The 21,564-nt window shown below is 47.6% G+C and overlaps 1 protein-coding gene across 1 annotated transcript in view; it reads left to right on the forward strand.

Annotated features, from left to right (window-relative positions):
* Positions 1-21,564, forward strand: part of FAT2 (FAT atypical cadherin 2) — an 84,245-nt gene that overhangs the window by 8,908 nt on the left and 53,773 nt on the right. The window contains exons 2-3 of the mRNA XM_088838550.1: positions 13,541-16,808; positions 18,225-18,539. Of these exons, the coding sequence (XP_088694676.1) occupies positions 13,562-16,808; positions 18,225-18,539 (3,562 nt within the window). The 5' untranslated portion in view covers positions 13,541-13,561. The remainder of the gene's footprint in view (positions 1-13,540; positions 16,809-18,224; positions 18,540-21,564) is intronic.

Consider the following 21,564-nt stretch of genomic DNA (forward strand, 5'->3'; position numbering starts at 1 on the left):
GCTGTGATCAGGGCCTGTGCATTTCCTATTCCCTAAACCTCACCTTCTTTAGAGCATCATTTGCCAACAGCTCAGGGGAGGGTTCCCTCATAGCTTAGTTGGTAAAGAATCCGCCTGCAATGCAGAAGACCCCGGTTCAATTCCTGGGTTGGTAAGATCCCCTGGAGAAGGGATAGGCTACCCATTCCAGTATTCTTGGGCTTCCCTTGTGGCCTCAGCTGGTAAAGAATCTGCCCACAATGCGGGAGACCTGAGTTCAATCCCCGGGTTGGAAAGATCCCCTAGAGAAGGGAAAGGCTACCCACTCCAGTATTCTGGCCTGGAGAATTCCATATAGTCCATAGGGTCACAAAGAGTCAGACACGACTGAGCGACTTTCACTTTCACAGGGGAGGGTTACCCAGGAAGGCAGGAGAGCAGGCACTAATCCCAATTCCCAGACGGATAAGTGGAGACACCATGAAATGAGGTGGTTTGCTCAGGGGGTCTCTGGTTTGGTCCCCTCCCAAGCCCTCTGATAAATTACCAAGGTCTCTCAGCACCAAAAGAGTACAGCTCCCATCCCTAAATCATTTCATCATTGCCCTACTGCCTGAGGGCTCCCCTGCAAGGCACTGGGACCTTAGTGTGAGGCACTTCATCTTAACTGCAGTCTCACTGCAGCGGGATTATCTTCTCCAGTTTATGTATGAAGGGACTAAGGCTCGGTCAGGGTTAAAGATTTGCTCAAGGTCATACAGCCAGCAATGGGCTGAGCACGACTCAAATAGCAGGTCACCTTACATCACAGCCTGAGCAGGTGACCTCCACACTCTGTAGCCCTGATGGGAGCCTCCCTACCCCCGAGCAGACCCTGCAGGCAGTGGCCATGGGCGGCGGATGGCCTTTGGTACAAGGAACAAAGAAGCTTAGGGACTTCCCTGGTGGTCCTGTCAAAAGCAGGGAACATGGGTTCGATTTCTGGTCCAGGAAGACCCCACCTGTCTCAGGGCAACTAAGCTCTCAAGCTACAACTACTAAAGCCTGTGCATTCTAGAGCCCAACCTCTGCAACGAGAGAAGCCCCGGCAATGAGAAGCCAGAAACTATAGAGTAGCCCCAGTTTGCCGCAACTAAAGAAAGCCTGCTCGCAGCAATGAAGACCCAGTGCAGCCAAAACTAAATAAACAAATAAACTAAAAAAAAAAAAAAAAAAGAGAGAGAGAGAGAGAGAAAGGTAAGCTTCAGTCCCAGCAGCTTCAAAGAGCCAGTATGAGGAACAGAATTCACTTCACCGGGGGCCACAAGGCCTGCTAACTCTGGAGAAGGCAGTTTGTTGTATTTGGATAGACAGGGGAACCATGCTGGGTGGCTTCGTTTGACAAATCACATGAGATGGGGCCCAGAGAGTCACCCCAACACACCAGAGAGATCGGGTAGGTTGTGAGGTATCCACAACATTTTCTGCCTGTGTTTCCACAGCCCACCTTCTGCCCCCTCACATTCTAAATAAGATCACATCTCTGACCTCTCTGTACCCACTGTGGGGAAAAGGGTGACAAGAATAGAAATTATTTTTATTATTCAAATGCTGCTCAAGCTGTTGTGTGAGCTTTGCTACAAATTGTTGCAAGGAGACAGGAGATGTCACAGAGACTCACAGTGTGTCTATGTGTGTGTGTGTATCTGTTTGTGTTTAACAGTACTCCTGGAAGGGGCTCCTGGGGCATGGACAGGTAACTGTACACATACAGAGAATATTCCACACATATTTTTGAACACCAAAGGTAACAGTAATAACATTACTATAACTATTCCAATAACTATAGTAATAATAATGAAGAATAGTAATAGATAACATTATTTTCTATGTGCTAAATGCTTTGCATGCATAAACTCACTAAATCCTCCATGGAGGTAACTGTTGCTAGCCCCATTTCACAAATGGGGAAACTGAGGCTTGGATAGAGGAAGTCAGGCCTCCAGACAAGCAGGGGCAGGAGGGACTTCCTTGTTGGTCCAGTGGTTAAGACTCTGTGCTTCCATTGCATGGGGCAAGGGTTCAATTCCTGGTTAGGGAGCTAAGATCTTGCATACAATGCAGTGCAGCTAAATTTTTTTAATTAAGGGAAAAAAAAAAAGAAACAGAAAGCAGAGGCAATACAGGGGGCAGGTGTGACCGCAATGGCTGGCTCCTTTCTCTGCACTCTCCTGAGTACAAGGAGTGCTTTGTGGGTTCCTGAGGAGCCCCAGTTTGGAAAGGAGTTGGGGTGTGGGGAGCAACTTGGCCAGTGCAAAGTTCTCAAGATGAGGAGACTGGGTTCTGGTTCCAGGTGTGCCAAAAGTCCAGCACGACTTAGTGCAGCACACTATGGACTGCCCTTCTCCAGGCAGAGTTCTCCTGTCTCTACAAAACGGAGATTAGACGCCCAGCAGCTCTCACACTGTGCCCTAGCGGGGCTTGGGAACCTCACAGAGACACCTGAGAAGCTTAAGGTGGGAACCAGCGGGGGTGGGCTCAGGGCAGCAGGTGGGTCTCAGTCCACTTTCCATAATGATAATGACAGTTTGAAAAAATAGTAGCTAACATTTATTCAGTGGTTGCTAGGTGTAACATTGTGTTAACTGTTTAATATGAAATCACCTAGTCAAGCCTTCAGAACAACTGTCTGAGGTGCATTCAGTTAGTATCTCTCTTTTAAAGATGAGAACAGAGGCTCAGAGGTTCAGTTAGTGATCCAAGGCCCCCTGTTGGAATTTGATGCCTATATGTTTGAAATTCATTCATAGCTTCTGGAAAGACAAAGGGTTTCACTAGACCCAAGAGTTGCAAGACGCAGAGGAGTAATGACCCCCCTACCCCAGGTGAGGCCCATGTGCTGGGGACACTCTGGCCTCTACAATCTGTTCTACCCTCTGCAGTCCTCCAGGGATATCTGTCTCCTGACTTCAGGACACAACCTTTACAGAGAGCCACCCCAAACTCTAACCTTCAGGACAGCCTCTTTCTTTCCACACGGGGGCCTCCTGGTCCCTGCCTGGCCGGAGGCTGCCCCACAAAGAGGAGAGACTCCAAGGCCTTCCCACGGAGCTGAGTTTGTGCCTGATGGATCCCAAGGCATAAACAGAGAACTTAGAGGAGATGCTCTGTTCCTCCTGCTTTGTCTCCGGAATGTCTAACTGATAAACAGGTTCAACATCATTCTGAGCTAGAACTGGTTTTGGTAACATGAATCCTATGGACAGAGAATCCAGAAAAAGTGGGACAGGATTTGTCCTCCCCTCAAGCCCTCTGATCCCAGGATGCCGTCTGGTTTAGGGAGTTTTCAGCTCCAAATGCAAAGCTCATGCACCCATACAGGCAGTCCCAAGGGGAAGAGATCCCTTGTTCTCTCTGGGGCTCAGTAAGTGGCGGGGGCTCTGAACTCCCCAGCCAGGGTAGAGGGAGCCTCATGGGTCAAGCAGGCCCAGTGTGTGGACAGGAGGCCATACCGGAGTCTATTTTCCTTACAGTTTGGAAAGAGACCTGGGTACAGGTATGTGTTTCTTCTGATAGAAAACTACCTTGGAGATAAATGGTAGCTGATGCAGCCTCCGAATCTGGGAGAGCTTGGGGAAGGGGTCTGGAGAATACAGGCCCCATCTACAGGTGGCAGCCACCACTCAGCTCCAGCCAGTCGTTCTATGGAACAACACAGACAGTGCCCTCCACTTTGTTAAAAGGAAGCTGGAATCTAGATTTTTGGGTGAAGCTTTCCAATGTCTAATTAGGTAAAAAGCCATCAAACAACAAAACAATACACTATGGCCCAACAAAACTAACTGAAGTGGGACAGCCTGTATACTACCCATTGGCCACATGGGATGGCCTTGAAGGGCTCTAAGACTTCATGTCTGGCAGCACCTCCCTCTCTCCTTTGGCTCCTCATAGACCATCATGTCAATCTCATGACGGGGTCCCACTCTCTACAGGTCTTTCCTTTGGCCTGAATTGCCCTGGGCTACCTCCCTGGCCTACAGGAACCCCTCTCTCCTTTCCCCTTTTAGTCTGTCTGCAATCTTGTTCCTGCCCCAGGGCCTTTGCACTGCCTACTTCTTCTGCCTGGAACTCTTTCTCAAGATGACTTTGTGGCCTTCCCTCTGCTCACATGTCACCTTGCTATGTAGGCTTTCCCTGACCACTCTTTCAAAAATAACACCTCCGCCATCACTCTCTAATCTTGCTTTCTATGAATTTCCTTCACATAAGTTTTCATCATCTGATGATATATTTTTTGGTGATGCCACCAGCTTGTAGGATCTTAGTTCCCCAAACAGGGATCAAACCTATGCCCCCTACACCGGAAGCATAGAGTCCTAACCACTGGACTGCCATGGAAGTCCCTTATAAAGTACTTTTATTTATTTATTTAGGCCACATTGGGATCTTAGTTCTCCAATCAGGGATCAAACCCATGCCTCTTCCACTGGAAGTGCAGAGTCTTAACCACCAGACTTTCTCTTAACCTCTCTCTCTGCCACTAGACTCCAACCCCCACAAGAGCAAGGTCTTTATCCATCCTGTTCTCTGCTCTAGAATGCCTTCACCGGGTAGGCCCTCAATAAATAAGTACTGAATGAAGGCATAAATGAATGGCTTTGGCAGAGGAGGTCCAATAACAAAACACTTTCCCATTATCCCCCATTTTGTCCCTTTTCTTCCTTAAAATCTAGTTGCCTAGAAGCCCTTTGTTTCCTTCAAATGTCCAACTCTCCAGGGTCACATTATGCCTTTTGAGGGCCCTAGCCACTGTAGCCTTTGTGGGCCCCTTCCTCCATGAAGAAAAATATCAGAAAGTATATTTAAGGACAACACTGACATACAGATGAATATATGGGCTAGTGGCTCCCATGCGGGACAGCTCAGACATAGAACACTTTCATTGCTGTAGAAAATTCTTGGAGAATGTTGCTCCAGAGAGTCAGCTGCAGCCCCCTCTGAATCTCTCTTTTTGGAATATGCGTTCCTATTCTGGGCCAGAACTTGAATCCACCACCTGCTAGATGGGTGAACCAGGCAGAGCCCTCCAATTATCTGAGCCCCCGTTTCTCATTTACAGATTGAGAATGATAATAAGTGTCACAATAAGGATGAGGCTGGTACAGTAACTAACTCACATTGAGTGTATCCTGTGCTAGGAATTGCCTTGTATTGACTCATGCAGCCTTCTCAATAGCTCCATGAGATAGGTGCTACTCTCATTTCCCTTTTTCCAGGAACAGAGAGGTTAAATAACTGTCCAAGGTCACACAGCTGGTGAATGATAGAGCTGGGATTTGAAAGCAGGTTGATCTGACTTCAGAGACCACTTTCTTGCTATCAATTCTACCCAATACTGTACCCTTTCTCCAAAGACCAAGTGAGAAAATGCATGCAGGTGTGTTTTGAAAATGTATAGGTTGCCATCTAGATATCGGACAGTATAATTTTTGTCATCAATAATGATAATCAGAATACTAATAAGGGGACCTCAAGTCTCAGCTCTATTTCACCTATGCCCTAGATGAGAACTTCCTTTTCAGCCCTTTCTCTTCCCCTTAATTCCAGGCTTGGGTTTCTCAGTCTGCTGGTGGTTCCTGCTGCCACTTAGCAAGCCATTATTGGTCCTAATAAGGTGTTACTCTGCGTCTTTCCTCCCTGTGCTTTTACCTGTCATATTATCTGTCTTTTCTCCAGCCCTGGGAAGTAGGTAGGAGTAGCTATTATTATTGCCGTTTTACAGACAGGTAAATTGAAGCTCAGGAGAAATCTTGTGGTCTTGCTAAGGTCACAAGGCCCATACAGGACTCAAGTCACTGGTCCTTTTCCTGTTTGGATCCAATTCTTTGACTTGTTTTTGTTACATAAGGACCCAGCAGTGGCTGCCTATAAATCAGCACATGACTCAAGTGTTCGAGTTTCTTAGAAATGAATCGAGCCTTCCCACCAATTCCTGAATTTTAGTTGACCTAAACCATTAGAGTTGGTGTGCAAGACCAGTCCACACTAGAGTCGGAATCTTTTTTAAAAAAAACTTTTTATTTTCTATTGGGGCATAGCTGATAAACAGTGTTGTGATATTTTTAGGTGAACAGCAAAGGGACTCAGCCAGACATACACATATATCCATTCTCCCCAAAACTCCTCTCCCACCCAGGCTGCCACATAACACTGAGCAGAGTTCCCTGTGCTATACAGTAGGACATTGTCGGTTATCCATTTTAAATACAGCAATGTATACATGTCGATCACAAACTCCCAAACTATCCTTTCCCGCTATCCTTCCTGCCCACCCCGGGAAGCCATAAGTTCCTTCTCTGTGAGTCTCTTCTTCATTTGTAAGTTCATTTGTATCATTTCCTTTTAGAGTCTACATATAAGGGATGAGATACCATGTTTTTTCTTCTCTGCCTGACTTCATAGAGTGGGAATCTTGAGTGGGAAAATTCCCCTTTTGATTTGATGTTAGATTATTCTTCCTAGCACATAGTTCTGCCCTGGTACTGCCTCTTCTCTAAAACCTTCAGTGGCTCCATACAACTAAGTAGAATAATTATTTCAGTAGCTAAAGACTTCCTGACAAGCAGGTACCTGGAATGTCAACATTCTTTCACTTACGGTTTTAATCTGGCTCAAAGGCAAAAGGCCTCCTAATTCTTACTCCTGGCTCCACCCTCCCCCACTCCCCAGCCGTTGTCATAAATAGAATATATTCAGGATTTTTTCTTGAGAGCCACAGAGCCAGCCTCACACTGGATGCCAGAGGCAGTGGATAGGGGTGCGCCGTCAAAAAATAAAGGCTGAGAGCACCCAAATCCATGGTAAATTCATATTCAGACTTTTTGGGGGAGAGTGTGGACACCATCCAGTGAAGAGGAATGAATCCAGTGACTCTTTCTCTCATGAAAGGCTCTCCAAACTACACAAAATACCTTCCCTCATTGCTTCTCCCCTGAGCCTAGGCAATCCAGAATGCCCAGCTTCAGGAAATCCGGATTTCTGATACCAGTTCAGCCTCCCGCTTCTGGCTGCCCTTGGTGTGCCAGGCAAATCTCAGTTTACCTCATCTGAGAAACAGGAATAAAAGGGCAGATGCATTTCCTAAAAGTACTCTTGGGCTATTAGTTAATGTCTAAGAAAAGGGAAGGTGCTGGGCCATGAGGCAGAATGTCATTTTCTGAGATGGGGAGGAATTTCATCATCAGAAACAAGCCTGGCATTTTGAACAAATCTGGTAGGACTGTCTTTAGTAGAAGCTTGATTTGGCTTTGGATTCTTTTAAGTACATCTAATTCCCCATGGAAGAGACAGAATTACAGAGTCACAAACTTCTAGGATTAGATGCCTGAGTCCCTGCACATGGACCATTATGGATACAGGTCAGAGAGCATCAGATTCACAGCACATCCCACCATGCAGTTCAGAACATGAAGGCAGGACACAGAATGTTAGGATGGCAGAGCCCCCACTTGTCAGATCTGGAGGGACTCCCAGTCCAGTTTTTCAAACCTGTGCTTTCCAAGATAATGAGAGACAAGCCTGGAGGCAGAGCCTTGAGCCCTGCTTCAATAGTGCAGTTCTGCTTTTATCTGTTTATAGGCTGTATTTCCAAGTACAACTTGATTAGGAAAAAAAGAAAGCAACAGAGGGGTCTGAAATCACATATCCATTCCTGCCCCTTCCCCCAAGACACACACATCATTTAGAGGTGAAGATGGAGGTCCAGATGGCTTAGGTGACTGACTTGACCAACACTCCCAGGGAATAAGTGACTTTAGATCTAGTCTTCCAAGAGTCAGGTCAGCTAACTACACTGACCACTGAATAGGTATCAGTGAATGTGCAACCCTGATCCACAATCAGAGGAAGTACCAAATTCCACAAACCAAAGAATCTGCCCATGTAACTTGGAAAGGACTTGAGAGCTCTCTTTGTAGTCCCCAAGGGCAGCTATTCCCCTGGAGTAGCACATCCTTTCCCGGGTAGCCACCCAGAATCTGCTTGGATTCCCCCAGAGACGGGGAGCTCTCTATATTGCGGGACGACTCATTCCAGAATTGCACTTGGGATCACTAACCGAGAATACAGGGCTAGATCTGAGAGAACTGTTCCTGCCAGTTGTGTTCAGACTTCTATCACTGACTTGGATAAAGACACAGATGTGACCATCACCAAGTCGCTAAACATTTGAATCAAGATTCTGAGAAGCTGGAGCAGAGAGTGAAACACATGGAGAAATGAATCCTGGTCTCATTAAAGCCCTAGGTCATTTAGTTGCAGAAGATTAGCCTGCATAGGGACAGACTGGGGGTGGTGTGGAAAGACATCTAGGAGTTTTCATTACCTACAAACTCAACAATCAATAATCTGAGCCGGTTGCTAAAAAGTAATAGTACTTGGTAATATTTGTTGAAAATTGTGTCATATACCATAGTAATTATGTACTTGAATTCCTTTCATTCTCAAAATGATATTATGAAGTCAGGAAACTAAGGATTGGAGAATGAAAGTCACTTGCCCAAAGTCACAGAAGCTGTGTGCTGTGAACCACTTTCTGCATGAAATGGGATTGGGAGTTACACAGAGTTTGATTCACACATATATCCTAAAAGAGTCCATTCATGAAGCCCCACACCTGCACTTGCTCGCAGCTGTACACACACAAGCCCCATGGCTACCAGTTTATTTACTCCCATTCCATTCATTCTGTCAAGCAGGCACACACAAAGAGTGAACCCACACAGTTATTCAAAATTGCCTCCTAAGCGTGTGTGTATGTGCTTTCTTACAAATGTGCACCTTCAGCCACATGCAGATCTCTCTCTGAGTCTGGGGAGCCAAAAGCTTGAGGCCCCACCCCGGACAAGCGCCTGCTCGCAGCTTCCCAGCACAGCCTATGGCTGGGCTAGCAAGCTTAGACTCGACCAGGGACCAGCAGCTTCCTGCTCCGCTGGGGAGCAGACTGGGCCTTCTCTAGGGGATTCAGTGGACCCCACCCTCAGCCCAATCTCAGTCTTTGATTCTGCCTTGGCTTTGAAACAACAGTAACTAATATTTATTGAGTGCTTTTCTATGGGCCAGGCATCATACTAAGCGCATTAACATACATAATCCTGTTTCATCTTCATAAAAACTCAGGAAAGCATTGTTCTTAATAGCCCCATCTTACAGATGAGGAAACGGAGGTTCAAAGAGGTTAACTTCCCCAAGGTTATCCAGTCAGCAAGTGGTAGAGTTGGATTAGAACCCAAACAGTTGGATTTACAAGTGAGCACAGTTTCTCTTTCTCGCAATGTGACTAGGAGGAAAGAACCTGGCTCTGGTTCTTACCCTGTGACCTTGGGCAAGCCCCTTTCTCTTTGAGGGACTTTATTTTACAGCTTCAAAAAGGAAGGGGTGCTCACTAAAGGTTCTCTCAGTTTTCCCTCTGTCTTAGGTTTTCCTAAGTTCAGATCCTTCCATTTTTTTCAACTAGCATTTATTGAGCTTGCTTATGTACCAGGAACTGATCAAAGCACTGGGAGTTCATGCATGAATAAGATACACAAATCACCTGTCTTCATGGAGACCAGGAGACAGTAAACAAATAAATAAGAACAATATTGGGAGGTGACAAGTGCCATGGAGAAAATGAGGGTGAAGTGATAAAAAAAAAGGGTGTTAGATAGCAGGCTACATCAACCTGGGGGTTAGAAGGTGACACTGCGTTCAGTCGCTCAGTTGTGTCAGACTCTTTGTGACCCCGTGGGCTATAACCCGCCAGGCTCCTCTGTCCATGGGATCCTCCAGGCAAGAATAGTGGAGTGGGTTGCCATTTCCTTCTCCAGAAGGTGATATTAGAGCTGAGAAATTGATAACAAGAAGGAGCTAGCTATTGGTGAATCTTAGAGGAAAACACCAAGTGCAAATTTGGTGTCCTTGCAGAAGAGAAAGAAGACTCTTGTTGCTGTAGCTTGGTGAACAATAAGAGAGGTGCTGGGAGGTATCATCTGAGATACAGGCAGGGCCTAGCTAGTGGGGAGCCTTCCAGGCCATGATACAAGTTCAGATTTCATCTAAATGCTACAGAAAGCTGCTGGAAAATTTTAAGCATGGAAGTGATAAGAATTGATTCATGCTTTCACAAGATGTTTCAAAATAGTGGTCCTAGGTGCTGTGGGTGGGGAGAGTAGCCCAGGGAGCTGAACATGTCCCTGCCCCCTGCAAGCCTGTTCACTTGCCTGGGCAGAGTGCCAGAAACAAGTCTCAGACACAGGCCCTTCCCCCAGCAAACCACTCGCCAGGTCTGTGGGTTCTAAAGCTTGAACACAGCCATGGGCACCAAACCCCCACCCAAGGGTTCATTCCCTTTGACATCATTCCCTTTGACCACCACCACCACCACTACCCCCTGCCCCGGCGAGACCCCATCCCTGTTCCCTTCTCTGCAGCTCACTTTAAGGACTCTAGCTCTGCAAGGCACCCCTGCAACTGCTGAGCGGAGTGTCTTGTTGGGACCTGCCCTCCACGGGAGCTGACCTGGTGAACAGGAAGTGTTCCCCACAGCAGGGCGGGTGGAGCTAGGAGGCTGCCTGCATCCTGGACAGACTGGGCCACCGAATTGAGTGTGGACCAGGGACCAGGTAAGCGCTCATTTCCCTCCTCCAGCTTCAAATTCAAAAGCAATGCCTTCCTGGGGGAAGGAGTAGGGTCTGAATGATTGGGGGGGGGGCATCCCCTTCCTGCTTGCAAGGAATTGTGTCAGGGATGGGCAAGTGTGGTTTTTCCCTGTGGCCAGGACCCTTGTGGGCTGCAGTGGCAAGCAAGGGGTGACAGCAAGGGGTGGGAAGGGTGGGGAATAGACAACATCTTTTTCTGTCACCAGCTTTAGGACCCCAGGTGTAGAGTCTGCCTCCATCCTGGCTCTTCTCTTCTGAGGTGCTGGGCTTAGGGCGCCACCAACAGGATGTCAAGTGAGGAATGGTGGGAGGGAACCTGGAAGGAGGAGAGGCATAATCAAATTCTTTTCTTCCACAGGCTTTCAGATCCCAAGTTAGGCTGACTTTCCCATTTCTGCCTTCACTCTCCCCATGTTGGGATACAACCCATAAGGTCTTAAAGAACCTGCCTTTGGGTCTCTAGAGAGACTTGACTCTAGAGAGACAAGGATCTAAGCCTCTCTTTTTTACCCCTTGCCCTGGATGTTTAACTCTTCCTTGCCTTTGAAGACCAAGGCAACTGGAAAAACAAGTCTTGCCTGTTTCCTCCAGGAATGCTTGACACATCTGGCTGATAGCCGTGAACTCCCGAGTCAAGACTCCCATGGTCAGGCCAGGCAGCAGCCTGGTGCACATAACCTCACAAGTGCTTCTAAAAGACTAGGTTTGGCAACCAAACTCAGTCCACCCCCATCACCCTCCCCATCCTTGGCCCTGATAAGTCTCATATTTTGACCCAGGATGGAGTTCAGGGATGAGCCATTGAGGAAGCCCTAAGGGAGAGGATGGGGAACAGTGGCTCTTAGAGGTGAAGCACTCATTCTTGGTTACTTCAACAATTGTCAGGGGCTGCTTCTTACCTGGCCGCCCACTGTGTGACTTGGGGCAAGATCCCTCCCCTACCTGGGTTCTCTTTTTTCCATCTCTGCATGAGAAGCGGGTCGAGCTCCACTATCTCTCAGGACCACTTCAGCTCTGCCATTTCAGAGGAGGAAGGGAAGGTTTTTCTCTCTTCAGAATTACATGACAACTCAGAATCAGGCCCCGTCCAAAGGGACTTATGGTGGAGGAGATGTAGCAAAGCCAGGGACTTTTTCCCATGAAATATTCATTTACTTATTTGGCAGTATCAGGTCTTAGCTGCATCATGCAGGATCTTTGGTTACAATACTTGGGCTCTCTAGCTGTGATGTGTGGGCTCAGTAGTTTTGGCATTGGGCTTAGTTGCCCTGCAACATGTGGGATCTTATTTTCCTGAGCAGGAATTTGAACCCATGTACCCTGCATTGCAAGGCAAATACTTAACCACTGGACCACAAGGGATGTCTCACCAGGATTAATTTGTGCTTTGTTTCTATTTAGCTGTCAGGCCATGGGCAGGCCCCTTCCATTTATGAAACTTAGATTCTTATGACTAATAATAGCTAACATTATGTTAAAACTTACGGTCTTCCCTGGTGGCTCAGATGGTAAAGAATCTGCCTAAAATGCAGGAGACCTGGGTTCAATCCCTGGATTGGGAAGATTCCCTGGAGAAGGAAATGGCAACCCACTCTAATATTCTTCCCTGGGAAATCCCATGGACAGAGGACCCTGGCGGGCTACAGTCCTTGGGGTCGCAAGAGTCAGACATGACTGAGTGACTTTCATTTCACTTCACTTATGTTAAAACTTACTATGTGCCAGGCACTCTGTTAGCTCATTTACCTTTGTTATTTCACTTAATTTTCAAACAATCAAATGAGTTAGATATTATCCTTATTCCTACTCTACAGAAGAGGGGATCGAGGCTCATAGAGGTGAAACAACCTGCCCAGAAAGTCACCCAGCTAGTAAATAGTGGAGCCAGGCCTGATGGCCCAGGAGCCTGATGCCAGGCCTGCAATCCTGGTCCCTTTGCTTTTTCGCAGCCCCTACATGTTCAGATGCAGCTGAGTTCAACTAGAGTTCAGCCCTGACAGAAGGGTCTTGTGGGAAGTATTTAGTGCCAGACTGCGAAGCTTGGGTACCTGTTCAGAATGATTTCAGCATCACTGAGGAAGATTTCCCAGGTGGTATTAGTGGTAAAGGACCCACTTGCCAATGCAGGAGACATAAGAGATGCACATTTGATCCCTGGGTTGGGAAGATCCCCTGGAGGAGGAAATGGCAACCCACTCCAGTATTCTTGTCTGGAGAATCCCATGGACAGAGGAGACTGGTGAGCTGCAGTCCATGGGGTCCCAAAGAGTTGGACGTGGCTGAAGCAACTTAGCATGCATGCACAGGGAACCACTGAAGGTTTGGAAAAGGGAGGGAAGCAGTTAAGAACTGTGCTGTATCTGCGGGATGCCCTTGAGGAAGCACTTAGTCTGTTATTCTTCAAACACAAGGTTTTGCAATCTCAGCACTACTGACTTGCTGTGGGTGTCTGTCCCGTGCACCATAGGCTGTTTGGCAGCATCCTCATCCTCTATCTACTAAATGCCAACAGCACCTCCTGCACAAGCTGGAATAGCCAAAAATACCTTCGTGTGTGCTACATTGCTTCAGTTGTGTCCGAGTCTTTGCGACCCTATAGACTGTAGCCCACCAGGCTCTTCTGTCCATGGGATTCTCCAGGCAAGAATAGGAGTGGGTTGCCTTGCCCTTCTCCAGGGGATCTTCACTATCCAGGGGTCAAACCTGCATCTCTTAAGTTTCTTGCATTGGCAGGTGGATTCTTTACCATGAGCGCCACCTGGGAAGGAAAAAAATACCTTCAGACATTGCCAAATGTCCTCTGAGGGGCAAAACCACCCCAGTTAAGAGCCACAGCAGTAGGAACCATTTCTTTCATAACTCATACACGTTCTTTTCCTGCCCAGGGTTTCGGGAGGTTTTCCATCATGATTATTGCCTCGTTGGGGTTTGCCATTCTCTTGCTCCACTGTACAACTTGTGAGAACCCCCTCATCTCCTCAGCCTGGCACTTCACACACCCTCTATATAATGCGACCATCTATGAAAACTCTGCTCCCAAGACCTATGTGGAAAGCTCTGAGAAAATGGGCATCTACCTCATAGACCCCCAATGGGCAGTGAGGTACCGGATTATCTCTGGAGATGTGGCCAATGTGTTTAAAACAGAGGAGTATGTGGTGGGCAACTTCTGCTTTCTGAGAATAAGGACGAAGAGCAGCAACACGGCCCTTCTGAACAGAGAGGTGCGAGACAGCTACACCCTCATCATCCAAGCCACGGAGAAGACCCTGGAGTTAGAAGCGCTGGCCCGCGTGGTGGTCCGCATCCTGGACCAGAATGACCTGAAGCCCCTCTTCTCCCCACCTTCATACCGAGTCACCATCTCTGAGGACATGCCCCTCAAGAGCCCCATCTGCAAGGTGAGCGCCACCGATGCAGACCTGGGCCAGAACGCCAAGTTCTATTATGCCTTTAACACAAGGTCGGAGATGTTCGCCATCCACCCCACCAGCGGGGTGGTCACCTTGGCTGGGAAGCTCAATGTCACCTCGCGAGGGAAGCATGAACTCCAGGTACTGGCTGTGGACCGTATGCGGAAGATCTCAGAGGGCAACGGATTTGGCAACTTGGCTGCACTCGTCATCCATGTAGAGCCTGCCCTCAGGAAGCTCCCAGCCATTTCCTCAGTGGTCTTGGCTTCAGCAGACCACCGCGAGGATGCCACCTACGCCACTGTCACGGTAGATGCAAACAGCTCAGGGGTGGATGTGGACTCACTGGAAATTGTTGGTGGTGACCCTGGAAAGAACTTCAAAGCCATCAAGTCTTATGCCCGGAGCAGTGAGTTCAGCGTGGTTTCCGTCAAAGACATCAACTGGATGGACCACCCTCATGGATTCAACCTCAGCCTGCAGGCCAGAGCTGGGAGCAGACCTTCTGTTTACTCCCAGATCAGGGGCTTTCACCTACCCGCTTCCAAACTGACTGCCCTCAAATTTGAGAAGACCACGTACAGAGTGCAGCTTAGTGAGTTTTCTCCCATTGGCAGCCGTGTGGTGATGGTGAAAGTGACCCCAGCCTTCCCCAACCTGAAGTATGTTCTAAAGCCATCCTCAGAGAGTGCAGCATTTAAACTGAATGCCCGCACGGGGCTGATCACCACCACAAAGCTCATAGACTTCCATGACCAAGCCCAGTACCAGCTACACATCAGAACCTCACCGGGCCTGGCCTCCACCACTGTGGTCATTGACATTATGGACTGTAACAATCATGCCCCAGTGTTCAACAGGTCCTCCTACGATGGCACTTTTGATGAGAACATCCCTCCAGGCACCAGTGTTCTGACTGTTACTGCCACAGACCAGGATCATGGAGAGAATGGATATATCACCTACTCCATCACTCATCCAAATGCTGTCCCCTTTTCTATTGACCCTTATCTGGGGATCATCTCCACCTCCAAACCCATGGACTATGAGCTCATGAATAGAATTTATACTTTCCGGGTACGGGCATCAGATTGGGGATCCCCATTTCGCCAGGAAAAAGAAGTATCTGTTTCTCTTAGGCTCAAGAATCTGAATGACAACAAGCCTATGTTTGAGGAAGTTAATTGCACTGGGTCTATCCACGAAGACTGGCCAGTAGGAAAATCAGTAATGACTGTGTCAGCTATAGATGTGGATGAGCTTCTGAACCTAAAATACGAGTTTGTATCAGGCAATGAACTCGAGTATTTTGATCTAAATCATTTCTCTGGCGTGATATCCCTCAAACGCTCTTTTAGGAATCGTACTACCGGTCAGCCCATCAACTATTCCCTGAAAATTACAGCTTCGGATGGGAAAAATTATGCCTCACCCATGACTTTGAATGTTACTGTAGTGAAGGACCCTCATTTTGAGGTCCCTGTAAAGTGTGAGAAGACAGGGGTACTGACACATTTCACAAAGACCATCTTGCACTCTATTGGGCTTCAGAATCAGGAGTCCAATGATGAGGATTTCACTTCCTTAAGTGCATATCAGATCAATCATCATACCCCTCAGTTTGAGGACCACTTTCCACAGTCCATTGACATCCTTGAGAGTGCTCCACTCAACACACCTCTAGCCCATCTGGCAGCCACTGACCCTGATGCTGGCTTTAATGGAAAACTGGTCTATGTGATTGCAGATGGCAATGAAGAGGGTTGCTTTGACATTGAGCTAGAAACAGGGCTGCTGACTGTAGCTGCCCCCTTAGACTATGAAGCCACCAGTTTCTACGTCCTCAACGTAACAGTATTTGACCTGGGCACTCCCCAGAAGTCCTCCTGGAAGCTGCTGACAGTGAATGTGGAAGACTGGAATGACAACGCGCCCAGGTTTCCTCCTGGTGGGTACCAGATAACAATCTCAGAAGACACAGAAGTTGGAACCACTGTTGCAGAGCTGAAAGCAAAAGATGTTGACTCAGAGGATAATGGGAGGGTTCTATACATGCTGTTAAGCCCCACAGAGAAGTTCTCCCTCCATCCTCTCACCGGAGAAATGGTTGTCACAGGACACTTGGATCGGGAATCAGAACCTCGGTATATACTCAAGGTGGAGGCCAGGGACCAGCCCAGGAAGGGCCACCAGCTTTTCTCTGTCACTGACCTGATAATCACATTGGAAGATGTCAATGACAACTCCCCTCAGTGCATCACAGAACACCGCAGGCTTAAGGTCCCAGAGGATCTACCCCCAGCGACTATTCTAACATTTCTGGATGCCTCTGATCCTGACCTGGGCCCTGCGGGAGAAGTACAGTATGTCCTGTTGGATGACGCCCATGGGACCTTCCATGTGAACCCGATGACGGGGGCACTCAGTCTGGAGAAAGAGTTGGACTTTGAGAGGAGGGCTGGATATAACCTGAGCCTATGGGCCAGTGACAGTGGGAAGCCCCTGGCCCGCAGGACCCTCTGCCACGTGGAGGTGATCGTCCTGGATGTAAATGAGAATCTCCACCCTCCCCACTTTGCCTCCTTTGTGCACCAGGGCCAGGTGCAGGAGAACAGCCCCTCAGGAGCCTCAGTGATCGTAGTGGCCGCCCACGATGACGACACTGGCTTGGACGGGGAGCTCCAGTACTTCCTGCGCGCTGGCACCAGCCTTGCTGCCTTTAGCATCAACCAAGACACAGGTACTGGGCATTGGGAGGGACGGGAGGGCCAGGTGCTGGGAGAGGATGGGGCTAAGGAAAATCAGGGGCTCTTTTGAGAGAAGTCAGGCTGTAAGCTAAAAGGAGCAATAAATAGGGCCACTCCTTCCTGCCCCTCTTATTTTATTTTCATTTTTTATTTTTTAAATTATTTTGGCCACGCCACATGACTTTTTGGATCTCAGTCCCCTGACTAGGGACTAAACTCGTGTGCTTGGCAGTGAAACTACAGAGCCCTAACCACTGGACCACCTGGGAATTTCCTCACTCTTTTTTAATGGCTGCATTTGTTCATATGCTTTTACTTGTATGCATGAGTCTCTATAGGAAAAATCTCTTAAAAATGTAGTTCTTGGGTCAAAGGATAATACACACTTTCAATGTTAATATATCTTTCCAAGTTGTCCTCCAAAAAGGTGGCATCAATGTATTTATTCCTTTGAAGCTCCATAGAAAATAAGTGCAATTCAGCAAACACTGGGCACCCTCTACTTGTGAGGCCCTGAGATAGGTAACTTAGAGAAGATCCCAGGTGAATAAAAGTAGGTTATTCACCTTGAGAAGTTTACAACCTGATGGATGATTTCTCTGCAGGATAAAGGGGAGGGTGATGAAAGAGAATTAGATTGAGAGTCAGTTCTAGACTCAGCTCTTCTGCTTACTTGCTGCATGATCTTGGTCAAGTCATGCTCTTTCTATGGGCCTCAGTTTCCCCGTCTGTCAAAGGAGGAAGGTTCCTTCAGCTCTGAGATGCTATGGCTGAGAACCGGGTCTTGCCCTCTCACCTAGGTCTTCAGAGTTGAGTATGCCCCATGAGAACTTAGGGCACAAGCCTCTTGTGCTCACTCTTAGACCCTTGACCTCTAGAACAGTATTGGCCCACAATAAGTAATTTGTAGAATGAGTGAACTAGTGAATGAAGCTAAGTCTCTAAAATCGTGAAGACGATGGAGAGGGGAACAGCAATTTATTCATCAAATCCCTCACCCTTGAGTTAGGATCTATAATGACTTGAAGCTTGAAGGAACCACTGCAAGGACCAAAGTATGGAAATCCCACCCAGACAATGTGAAATAAATAAATTGGACTTGGGTTGAAGTAGTCAGGAGAAAGTGGGTCAACTACTACGGCTTTCTGGAAACCCTGCGTGTGCCCATATGCCTGAGTTATGGATTTGCCTTAGAAGAGAAAGGCTCTGAGAGGTTCTTCAATAAGGATACGAGCTCCCCTGTGTTTAACTCAGCAGCTCCCATGCCGTATAGGCCACAGTTCCCTTTTCTCCTGAAACACTTGTTAATATCCTTTCCATGGTATGGTTTCAGGACTGTTAGGTAAAGTGATCTCTAAAGCTACTTTGAGCTCTGAAATACTTTGGGTTTGGTGATCACTTCTCCCCAGGAATGATTCAGACTCTGGCACCCCTGGACCGAGAATTTGCATCCTGTTACTGGCTGACGGTCCTGGCAGTAGACAGGGGTTCCATCCCCCTCTCGTCTGTAACTGAAGTCTACATCGAGGTTTTGGATGTCAATGACAACCCACCCCAGATGTCCAGACCTGTGTTCTACCCCACCGTCCGGGAGGATGCGCCCCTGCACACCTCTGTGCTTCAGTTGGATGCCTGGGACCTGGACTCCAGCTCTAAAGGGAAACTGACCTTCAATATCACCAGTGGGAACCATATGGGATTCTTTGTCCTTCATCCTCTCACAGGTAAGGACCTCAGAAACCTGAGTGAATTTCATTCTCTACAGCAGTGCTTCTCAAAATGTGATCCGAAGATCGGCATCATGAGTGTCGCCTATGAACCTGCTAGTACGTCAAGTTCTCAGGCTCCACTTTAGACCTACTGAATCAGAAATCTGTATTTTAACAAGACACCCAGAGGATTTGGATGTGTGCTATGTTTGAGAACTGCACTTCATCAAAGTCTATCTCTATGGAAGAATAAGAATATGTCCGTTTTTTTTCCTTGGGGCCTAGGGAAGCTAAGCAGGTTCCCCGTTGTCAAGTTGGGACTATTTCAACCCTGCAAGTGTTCCCAACATGACCCTTCCCCAGAATCACAAGCCACAGGCTGAGTCTCTTAACTCTAGTTTCAAACTGATCTCAAGCCTGCCCATGGAGTGGTGGTGTTAGAGATCCGCTTCAGAGGAGGCAACAATCTCACAAAGATCTCTCCTCAACCCAAGGCCATCTAGGATGGTTCAGAGAAATCTAGAGGTCAACAACTTGCAGCAGTGAACCAGATATAGTCCACAACAGTGTTCTGCTTGGCCTGCACAAGCTTTAAACAGTAATTTTCAAGTTGTTGCCAACATTTAAAAATGAGCAAAGCTCACAAAATGTTCCAGACTTCTGTAACTAGAAGATCTAGCCACGCCAATTGCACATCCCGCAGGGCCACAACAGCCCGAGCCAACAGCAGCGCCCTGTTTAGGGCAGGCCTGTCCTCTCTCCTCACAGTGCCCTCACTCCCGCCTGCTTCCTGCATTTATGCTGCCTGCCTGGCTCCCAGAAGAATGAGAGCCAGTTCCCATGGCTGCAGGCACAGCTCCAAGGCCGTGTGTCCCTCCGGACCATGAACAACAGTGCTATTGCAGAGAACGCTGACATTCTTGCCCTCCAACCCAACTTCCCATTCTCCAGCTCCAACCACTGACTCTTGTCCTTGAAGGACAGAAGTCTGGCAAGATTGGAAAAAGGCTTGTGGGGGGTTGGGGGGTGGGGAGAGCTAGCAGCAGCTTCCTTCATGATCCTTAAGGCAAAAGGGAGTCATGAAAAGTGATGGCCTGGGGCCCCTGAGGCAGACAGCAGGTGGGGGACACAAGTGCCGTTTTGCCCTGTGACATCTGTTTGGCACCTTTGACCTCAGGGAGTGGATTAGTCTTCCTGGAAGGAGGATGCTTTTCCCAAGCTGTCTCTCTGCCTGGACCCACTTGGCCCCTCCCTTTTTGGAAGAGGAAAGACTTCTCTCACCTAAGTTAATAGGTTCTCTACTTCTCCCAAATCCCTGCTGTGTTTACTGTCAACAGTTCCCTGACACCAGGTCTGGCAAAATGCCCCAAAGGGCAGAGATGCTCAGTCTTCCTTCAGTCGAGAAGAAATTCTTATCAGCATGAACACTTAAAAATAAAGTAATAAATCCAGCAATGACCCCTCCCCCCCACCCCACCCCCGCCTACCTTTCTTATCCCTTAGATTGTCCTACTTCCATACCTGGATTCCTTGGCTGGTTTCCCTATGCCCTTAAGATAAAGTCAAGCCCTGTCATGCCCCATGAGCTTGCCTCTCTCACTCCATCACTCTCTGATTCCAACCATGTGGCCTGCCTCAGTCCACGCACGCCCTCTCCTGGCATAGGGCCTTTGCACAGGCTTTTCCTTCTGCCAGGGGTCTACTCTCCTTTTTCAAGCTAACTCCTGCTTTTCTTTCAGATCTTAGCCCAGCTGTTGTTTTCTTAAAGAAGTTTATTTTGACACTATAATACATCTCCCAGCAGCATCTACTTTTTTTTTTCAGTATATTCACATTGAATTTATTTTTTAATTTATTTATTTTAATTGGAGGCTAATTACTTTACAATATTGTATTGGTTTTGCCATACATTTACATGAATCCGCCCCAGATGTACATGTGTTCCCCATCTTGAACTCCCCTCCCACCTCCCTCCCCATCCCATCCCTCTGGGTCATCCCAGTGCACCAGCCCCGAGCATCCTGTATCATGCATCAAACCTGGACTGGTGATTCGTTTCACATATGAAAAGCATCTACTTTTAAAACATGCGCTATCACATAGAACATTATAGAATCACTAATCTGTGTGATTATTCCATTAATTATCCACATCCAGTACTATTGCCTAGAAAATCCCATGGATGGAGGAGCCTGGTAGGCTGCAGTCCATGGCGTCACTAAGGGTCGGACACGACTGAGCGACTTCACTTTCACTTTTCACTTTCACACATTGGAGAAGGAAATGGCAACCCACTCCCATGTTCTTGCCTGGAGAATCCCAGGGACGGGGGAGACTGGTGGGCTTCCGTCAGGGGGTCACACAAAGTTGGACATGACTGAAGTGACTTAGCAGCAGCAGCAGCATCCACATACTTCACTAGACTTCAACAAGCTTTCCAGAAAAGGAACTTTGATTGTGTTTTGAAAACTATAATATTGAGGCCTAGCACAGAGTAGAACCTCAACAAATAATGAGGAAATGAAAAAATGAATCTCTGCTAGCATCCACAATCACTGGTTAAGCCCAAGATTCATTTATTCTGCAGATGTTTGAAGGTGTCTGTCCTTATAAAGCATTTAAGTTAAGTGCTATGGAGAGGGGAAGAAGAATAAGACAGTTTCAGCCCTTGAGGAACCCAATCCGTGAGGAGTATAGAGATTTAGATACAGAAAGAGCTGTTGAACTGGTGTAAAGAGTACAACATTGGAAAAGATGAGTAGGTGTGAGGCTGTGACTTTAGAGGAGAGAGGAAGCTGCTCAGTGTAGTGGACCAGCAATGGCTTCATGGGACAGCAGGTGGCTGTGCTGAGCTGAAGGGCGGGGAAGATTCTGACAGGCAGCAGGCTGGGTGGGCACTTGGGTAAAAATGGTGACAGAAGCAACAGCCAGGAAGAGAAGACCCAGGACTTGCTGAAGACAGAGCAAGTAGGTCTATTTTCTCTTTCTTTTTTAAAAAACATTTTTCTTCTTCTTTAATGGTGAAATAATCATAGACTTA

Source organism: Moschus berezovskii, chromosome 8 (assembly GCF_049115385.1).
Source record: "Moschus berezovskii isolate FMDL1 chromosome 8, NW_MosBer_1.0, whole genome shotgun sequence".
Lineage (NCBI taxonomy): Eukaryota > Metazoa > Chordata > Mammalia > Artiodactyla > Moschidae > Moschus > Moschus berezovskii.